This window comes from Lolium perenne, chromosome 3 (assembly GCF_019359855.2).
Source record: "Lolium perenne isolate Kyuss_39 chromosome 3, Kyuss_2.0, whole genome shotgun sequence".
Lineage (NCBI taxonomy): Eukaryota > Viridiplantae > Streptophyta > Magnoliopsida > Poales > Poaceae > Lolium > Lolium perenne.
This window is the reverse complement of record NC_067246.2, coordinates 277557321-277566180: the sequence shown is the minus strand read 5'-3', so window position 1 is coordinate 277566180 and position 8860 is coordinate 277557321. Positions and strand designations below refer to the sequence as shown.

General features: G+C 47.1%; 1 protein-coding gene across 1 annotated transcript; it reads left to right on the top strand.

The window, feature by feature from the left end:
• Positions 1 to 5837: 5837 nt before the first annotated feature.
• On the top strand, positions 5838 to 7443 carry LOC127344416 (transcription factor DIVARICATA). The gene is made up of 2 exons (XM_051370680.2): positions 5838 to 6495; positions 6615 to 7443. The coding sequence occupies exons 1-2, from the start codon at positions 6053 to 6055 to the stop codon at positions 7030 to 7032; spliced, it is 861 nt and encodes a 286-aa protein (XP_051226640.1). The 5' UTR covers positions 5838 to 6052; the 3' UTR covers positions 7033 to 7443.
• The last annotated feature ends 1417 nt before the right edge of the window (positions 7444 to 8860 follow it).

The following is an 8860-nucleotide window of genomic DNA, read 5'->3' as shown; positions in this document are numbered from 1 at the left end:
GCTTGTGTTCACCGATGCTCTTACTTGGCCTGTGTGTCACTCAAGCCTGTGCTGGTGCATGCTCTTGCTTACCCCAGCATCTGCTGTTGCTTGCAGTGATCATCTAGATCATTTGCAAGTGTCTGTATCATTGGTTGCTTGTGTATTTCAATTATCTATCTAGTTTGGCTTGATCATATGGATAATTGATGTGAACTGCTCTGCAGTTATGATCATTTTATTGAGTTTGGTAGGGCTAGATGGATGCCAACACTTGGTTGTGTACCCTAGCCCTCCTTTTGAACCCTACAGGGTGATGATATCTATGCATGGCTTCTTTGTTGGGATTGGTTAAGTGGTTGAGGTGGCCTTGACAGCAATTCTTTGCTGTTAAGGTAGCTCCCACCCTTGTTGGCTAGCTGTGGCTTGATGAATACATCACTGGACAATCCCTTGTTGGATTATCAGTTATCTTTGCTGTTGACAAACAAGAATAGACACAATTTGTCTATCTGTCTGATGGTGTAGTGGTCATAGGTGCTAAGTGACTTTGGCTAGCCGGATAGGATCATCCCTTGCTGGATGTCTTTGGTTATGCCACTGGTTTGGCATAGCCAATGTTCCCAGGGTGTATTCCTATTGGTTTATCTCTTGTTTACTTGCACCAATTTGGCTATTAGCCATATGATGACTCACACATAGGGTTTCTACCCACTTTGCTTCTGTGATGCAAGTGTATGCTTAATTATGAGCAAATCAGTGTTTTGCTCAGGTTGATTTGCTTTATACCTCACTCCAGCTCCTAGAAAGGTTGTTGGTGTAGAGGTTTAGCTTCTGGTTGATTTCTTGGTTTGCCCTGCTCCTCCTTGCAAGCTTGTTGCTTGGTTTATTTCTGGTGATTATGGAATAGGTGAGACAGCTCTGGCTGTTCACCTGTTCTTGTTGTTCTTGGTGTGCTTACCCTTGTGGAGATGCTGCCGGTGAACAGCTAGGGTTTGGCTCAAAAAAGGTTATATATGGTTCTCCCTTGCTCTCTCTGGTCGACAGCAGTGGTAATTTCATTTGCTGACTCCTCTCTGTGCTGGTGTGCTGTTTAGCATGCACACATGCAGTGTGAGCTGCCTGTGTGTGTGTGTACCTGATGCTTTGCACTTGGATGTGAGGGGATCAGCTCGGCAGCTGTTGGTCATATCCTCTCCAATTTCCATTTCTTTCTAACCTGCCAAGTGGCTATGCCACTTGGCATAACTTGTATTTGCTGTGATTTATGCAGGGATCAAGATGATGATCAAATGGTCATGAAGATCATCAAGTCCAAGACTAAATGAAGATTAATTTGTAGTGTTTAGGATAGAATCTGACATTGTACTTTTCTTTTATTTTCTTTTTCTATTTTGTTAATTCTTGTAATGTGTTGTACTATTTCTTTATTTCAATTTGGAATATTGTAAAGACAATGTATCTTGTGTGATAATCAATAAAGCTCAAGGTTTTCTCTAATGAGCTTTACTTATTATTTGTATTGTTTAGATTGTGTATTATTTATAATTGTTTATTGAATTATCTCAAGTTTGAATTATGAGATATCTATTTGATGTTTGAATTTGAAATTCAAATTCAACTTTAGGTTTGAATTCAATCATGCAACTTAATTTTGAATTCAATCATGCAACTTAAGTTTCTGATGCAATATCCCTTCTCTCTTCTCCAAAACCCTAGTTTAGTTGAATAAGAACATGTTTTTCGCACTCTCGAAACCCTAACCCTGTAAGGTGTCGAGAGAGAAACTTGTCCCCCTTCGATGCAGTTTTGTTTTAAAAGCACGAAATTTCCCCAGAATTTACGATGCAATCCACATCCCTTTCTAAAATCTACCCCTCGATCGTCTCTAAACCTGGGATATTACACATTGCCAAGCAAGGCTTGATTTACTTTCCACTTCTTTCTTGTGGAAGTCTCATAGATGAGCGACGCAATGTCTTTGGGGTTAGTACCATTTAGCCAAGGAGAGTCCCAAAAAGGAGCGATCTTCCCATTTCCAATGGTAATAGACGTGCAAGCATAGAAAAGGTCCATATCCATCTCATCACAATTGTTGCCCATGCCAACCCAAAGCTTGCTTGGGTGTCTCCATTCGCACCACGGCCATCTCAATCGTAGGGTCCTAGCAAATTTCTCAAGGTGGAGAATGCCCAAACCTCCAAGCTTCCTTAGGTCTACAAACCGCCACCCAATTTAACTTGCATTTACCTCCGGTAACCTCTTTGGTGCCGGCCCAAAGGAAAGCCCGTTCAATTTTGTTCATGGAGCGGTGGAATCTTGAGGGGCGTTAGATGGAATCTGATACCAGTCTCACCCTGTCGTAATGAACCATTACCTGGTGCGACATCTTCTAAGGCTTCCAGTGACCCCTCCAGCTCGATCCTCTCTGCCTTCGATCTCGTATGTCGAGTTGCAGCACCAGTGCTCATGGTGGTAAAAGCCCCCCTATCTTCCCCGACATCCTCTACTTCTCAAGCAGCACCCCGGGCGAGGGTTGATCAGTAGTGGTGCGGTGTGAGGAGCAACCATGACCACCAACCCCCGAAATTGCTTCTTCTGATTCTTCCCCAGCACCATGTTGTTCACCTCTGTCCTTTCGGATCGATCTCTGATTTGATATTTTCTAGATCCATCTCTAGTTTGAACTTTCTGGTCGTGCCACGCAGTTTATGCTCTTTTACTGCGGGCTCAGTATGATGAAATTTTCGATTCCGTTACAATGTGGAACCAAACAAAATAGGGAAAAAACCCATTACGTTACCAGCCCTGCACTAACTTGATTTCGATTTCGTTACCGTTTACACTGACGTAATCAAACCAAACATGTCCTATATGAAACAACTAACTGACTACCAATCAGCCAAATTATGAGGATGATACTTTTGTTGGATGCGATTTGGAAATAAGGCGCCTCCAAACAACATATATACATCAGGTACGTAGATTTTCAACGAAATTGTGATGGAAGTAAACTAACTAGGTCGATCTTGTACCCAAGGTTGTTCTTTATTTCACTTATCTTGTTCTCTTCTCTCTTAATAACAAACTTATTAGTGATATTAGTAAAGGATATCCTTCACTGGTAAAGGTTATTAGATTTTGCTAATCTATGATTGACAATTTTTAATTATATTGTTTTTACTAGTCATGGTGTGCTTATGCTTGGTGCGTATTTTAGCTATTGTCCTTTTCTATTGTTGCATCACTTCATGCCTATACTAGTTTTTAAATTTAAATATTGTGATAGGTAACCGATCATGAAAGATACAGGAATGCGTTCCTATGGAATGTGGATAGACATTGCTGGAAAGCGTGGTGCAAAAAAAGGGTACAAACTCTGTTCAATAATTATGGATGCAAGAAATTTACATTCATGCAGCTTGTGAAAGCACATGTTGCTAAATCTAGCTTACAATGGAGTCTTTTTTACGACTATGTTGCGATATCCGGAGCTAGATCACACAAGTTCTCATTAATGGTGGTACTTTATGCATTTTCTACTTGTTTGATTGCTTTGGTACATAGCATGTGCCCTCTCACTAACTTCCTAGACGGAAACACTTGAAAATATCAATACTAAATATTTGAAATATCCTAGTATCTGAAACCGTTGCTGTAAATTTAGAGCATTTTCACTTGTGGGAGTACAGTTGCCATTTTGTGAGCCAAATTTGTAGCTTATGCAGAAAACAATCATACATAAAACGAGTACAGTCTAAACCAATGGAATACTGGAAATACAGGAACTTGTCTCTGTTAAGCTTCATGCACTAGCCACTTGAACCAAAAGTCCGAACTGATGGAAAAGGCTAGGCAATCCACATATACACTTCACAACATCCCCACTCCCGTGTGACGGGAGAAGAGAAAGTCAACACGTGAAAGAAGAAGGACACACCGAAACAGCGGTGGCTAAAGAGGGGGGCAACATCAATTTTTAGGCTTAATTGCGAAAACCATGTGAAAGCCAGGATTTAAACTTGAGACCTGGGGCTCTGATACCATGTTAAGCTTCATGCACTAGCCACTTGAACCAAAAGTCCGAACTGATGGAAAGGGCTAGGCAATCCACATATACACTTCACAACGGTCTCAATCATTTCTATGTGCTACTGTGCTGTGGTCCTTAAGCATGCAGGTTGGTGACTGGTGAAACATATAACAGTGACTTGTTGGCTAGCACTTATATGGCACCGGTATGTATAACATTGTTGCATCACCAATTATGTGTGTGGCGTACGTTCCTTTCCCCTTCAAATATGTCCATCACTCTTTGTTCTTCTCAACAGTACAAAGTCTACTGTTCCTGACTTCCTGCCTGTCGTACAAACGGCACGGTTACAGATCACTCAATGGCGAGAACGATGCGGTGTAGCCATGTGAGTTGGGCCAAGGGTCTGAGATTCTGCTTCCCCAATTTAGTCCATTTTTTGGAGGTCCATGTACCAAGTTCAGTGAACTAGCACTGCTATCTGCACTTGGGCCCTACCGTGAAAAAGATGCAAATAGTCTAATACTTATATTTGCCTTTTTTTTTTGTTTTGTTATGAACCCTGGACCACACACGAGCTTTCACAATATTCTGCAAGACAATTTTGTTGGCAAAAGGTCGGATGCCACCACTCGGAATAAAATTAAACTATTCTGAAGTAAGAGTCAGCAACGACATAAACTAGTGCAAAACCTGTTTGCTTTCGGTGTTTTTTATTGTTTGCAAAACCTGCTTTGACAAAAAGAAAGAGGAGCTCCCGGACCGGGATCAAACAAAACAAAACAAAAAAGTAAGCATAGAAAACTATGCTACCTAGCAAAGGACAATAAAGAAAGTTCACTCCAGGTAATTAATCCAGCAGGGTTTCCTTAGGATAGACTGTCCTTAAGTCTAGGATTATTGATAAAGAAATTAAAAACTGCAATCGCACATGTAACAACTGCATGAGAGGATTTCAACATACTCCCTCTATTTCACTAACATGCTAGTACTACTCACTTCATTTCAAGCCCTTGGTCAACAATTAGTCAATATAAAGTGTGTGTTAAATTGTAACTTCTACCGCTTTACACTTGGTTTTTGCATGAGTTCTGTACATAGCATAGTGTGTGGCACAATAGCATTGTACTCTGCATTAGGTCTATATTTTATTGATAAAGGATGACTTTTTCAAGTTTAAAAGTTACTACCTAGCTCCATTTCAATCAATAAGCCGCACACGTATTTCAAGCTAAACTTTGACCGAAAAAATTTAGCAATAAAATATTGATTTTATTATACGTAATTAGTATCGTTGGGTTCGACTTGAAAAACAATTTCTAATGATATTAATTTTATATTAATAATTTTTATATATTTGGAGAAATTCTTAGTCAAAGAAAAAGTTCAAAAGCCGTGGACGCATTATTCATTGAAATGGGAGGGGCATCCAAGCTATGCACACATCCTCTGCATCAATAGAATATACATAACCTTTAAGAAAGACTACAAAAGGCAAAATTAAAATATGCAAAATTATGTATAACTATAAAAATATCTAAGACGATGGAGGGCCGATCGGTAAACCATTATGCAACCCTCCATGGATAGTAAGGCTATGCTAATCTTGTGGAAACATGTTTCTAGACTGATGCACCGTATTATGAGACGCTTTCAATCTGAGCACCTACAGATTTCAGTTATGAAATATACGACCAATTCGGTTAAAATCATGTATGTCTGGAAAAGAAGATTCGCCGTAACAGAATCTACTTACCATTCACCCTTTGCTTTACTTCTTCTGCTTGGTTGCTCGAGGAACCACAAACCGCAGCAAGGCCCAATCAGAAGCACCCACTCACTTGCCCAGCTCCTCAAGGCCTCCAACGGTGGAGGCGGAATAAACTCCGGCCACTTTTGCAGCCGCCCGGAATTTGATACTCCTCCGCTCGCTCAGTGGTCGTCCCCTATATAGGCAAGCCTCCTTCCACCTCCCCCCTTCGCCTTCTTTCAGTTCGCTGCCATCCTAAGCTAGCCAGGTGCTCTCTCGACCAGGTCGACATGATGGCTGAGTCGTGGATGGACGTGCTGCCGCCGCCGGCGCCCTACTTCTCGGGGCAGCCGTGCTGGGTGGTGCCGGAGCGGCGGGCAGGCGGCGCCTGGACGCTGGAGGAGAACAAGGTGTTCGAGGAGGCGCTGGCGGCGATCGACCTGGACGCGCCCGACAGGTGGGAGATGGTGGCGCTCATGCTGCCCCGGAAGACGGCCGCCGACGTGGTGGACCACTACCGGGCCCTGGAGAACGACGTCGGGTTCATCGAGGCCGGCCTCGTCCCCTTCCCTCACTACGACAGCAGCTCGTCGTCGCCTTCGCCCGGCGGGTTCACCCTGGACTGGGACGGCGGCGGCGGGAACGGGTTCCGGCGCGGGTACTGCGGCCTCAAGCGCGGGCGCGCCGACCATGAGCGGAAGAAGGGCATCCCCTGGACCGAGGAGGAGCACAGGTAACTTCGCAGATCCGATCATGAAGAGCCAAGCATCTTCGTGTTAGAGTAGCTTTGTCGTTCGTTCGTTCGTTTGTTTAGTTTGTGGCGAATTCTGATCGTGCTATTACTGTATACAGGTTGTTCCTGAAGGGTCTGCAGAAGTACGGGCGAGGGGACTGGCGGAACATCTCCCGGAACTACGTGACGAGCCGCACGCCGACGCAGGTGGCGAGCCACGCGCAGAAGTACTTCATCCGGCTGACCACCGGCGGCAAGGACAACAAGCGGCGCTCCAGCATCCACGACATCACCACCGTGAACGTGCCAGACGACGACGACAGGCCCTCCTCGGAGTCGCCGCCTTCCGCGGCCACCACCGCCTCCGACCACTTCGGCGGGCAGCGGCACGCCTTCGTGCCGTCGATGGGGACGCTAGGCGCTGGCCACCCCTACGGCGGCAGCGTGAAGCTCGAGCACCAGAGCCCCTTCATGGCCGGCGCGGGCCTCGGGCTAGACGACTCGCTCCTCCTGCAGATGCAATGCGGCCAGCTGTGAATTAAAGCGCGCCGGGGACGGAGCGGCGGCGTCTCACCATCGTGATCACCGTCGTCCTCGGGCACGGCCGCGCGCACCAGAATTCTGTTCCAGGCCGGCGCGCTTGCCTCGACACCAGTTTGGCTGCAGAGCTGCTGCCTGTGTCTCGACCTTTCCCCTCAGATGGTGGCGCGTAAGTGAAAACATCTGAGAGTGACATGGCCTCGGACGTGCTGCAACTACCTCCATATATTGCAGGCCTGCGTCCATGGACAGAACCTCAAGAACCCATCGACGCGCCAACGTCCCGTACTGTACATAATTCAGCGATGTATAGGGCCAAGAACGAACTTGCAGTGTAGTGAAAATCTGAAATAAGCAGCTAGCTTGTATCATGGATCAGGAGCATCGATCGGTCTGAAAGTTTGTTTATAGCGTCTCGTTATGTTTTAGTATGCCTTCACAAGATCTGTCGCCATTGTTGCACCGCCGTGAGAATTGAAGCTCCGTTTTGGCTCACCTGAAATCCTCCATGTGCTGGTGGTCTCCGGGGGTCTCTCATCAATGCCGACCGATCTCGTTCCGTCACGACAGGTATTAAATTCTGATCTGCGCAGGCAGGCTGTGCGCTAATCAGAAGTAGCATAAACTACTCCGCCTCGTGCTCCTTGCTCTTGCCGTCTTCCGCCCCATGCGCGCTCAGGTGTTGGCTGATCTGCTCCGGTGGTGATTCCACCTCTGACTCCAGTTGGCCAGCTGCTGGTTGAAGCAAAGCATGGATTTGATTCGTCAATCAGCTCGACCAGCTGGGAACGGTGGTTGCAAGAAGAAGTGGCTCGGCCGGTAGTGGCTGGCACGCCGCACGCAGTATCCAAGTATACTGTCCTATGGAATGAGTTGGAGGTCCACCAAGCAAGCAGCTAGGAGAGCATCACATGCCCCAACAGCACCTACATTTCCCGTGTCCTCCCCGCTGTCGTCGTCTTTCCGTTTCCGAAGATAAAGCCAACCCCTGTGAACTCGCACCATTCATCACATCAACAGTGGGCGCGCCCGCACGCACGCTGGAACGCGGCAGTGTGAGCTGATATTCATCCAGTCATTAGGGCATCTCCAGCGGCGCGACGCATTTCGGACGTCGAAACGGACGCGTCGTGTCCGTTTGCGTCGGCCGAAATGGTCGAAATCGTCCGGGCGTCCGTTTGCGTCGGGGGTGGCTCCAGCGGCGCGACGCATAAATTTTTTTTTCATTCATGCAACCATAATTTACGTTAAAAAAACATAAAAAAGCCATAAAGGCGTGCTAAAAGTTGCTTTGCGCCATCGGTCGTCGTCGCCGACGAGGTTAATGAACTCCGGCGTCGGCCATGGAAGCTCGTACGCCGGCGGTGGAGGAGGTACCGCCGCATGGGCAGGAGGTCGTGGCCGAGATCCCACGCCGGAGCGAAGAAAGTGAGCGCGGTCGTTGGAACGCGTCCGGCGTAGCCGGCCTCCCCGCGCGAGCGCTCGACTCTGCGGCACCTGGATTGCGAGCCCCTCCCACAAAGCGAGCTCGTTGAGCTCGTCCTGCGCGCTGTTGGCCAGTGCCATGGCAATGGCCTCATCCTCGGAAAGGTCCGGCGGCTGGGTCTCCGGATCCCACGCCGGCCCACCGTCGTCGTGGTCGTAGTCGACCATGTCGACGTCCTCCTCGTCGTCCGCGTCCTCCTGGTCGTTCTCTTCTTCTTCTGCGGCGATCTCTCGGTCGAAGAAGTCCACGTCGCCGAGGTAGCCAGCGCGGCGGCGCGCGTCAAACTCCCACGTCCCGAATGAAATCCAGTTGTAGGAGTTCAGCGCGTACGCCTCATCC

Coding starts and splice junctions, on each gene's coding strand:
- LOC127344416 (XM_051370680.2), top strand. CDS start 6,053: ATGATGGCTGAGTCGTGGATGGACGTGCTGCCGCCGCCGGCGCCCTAC. Junction 6,496..6,614: donor TGGACCGAGGAGGAGCACAG/GTAACTTCGCAG, acceptor TACTGTATACAG/GTTGTTCCTGAAGGGTCTGC.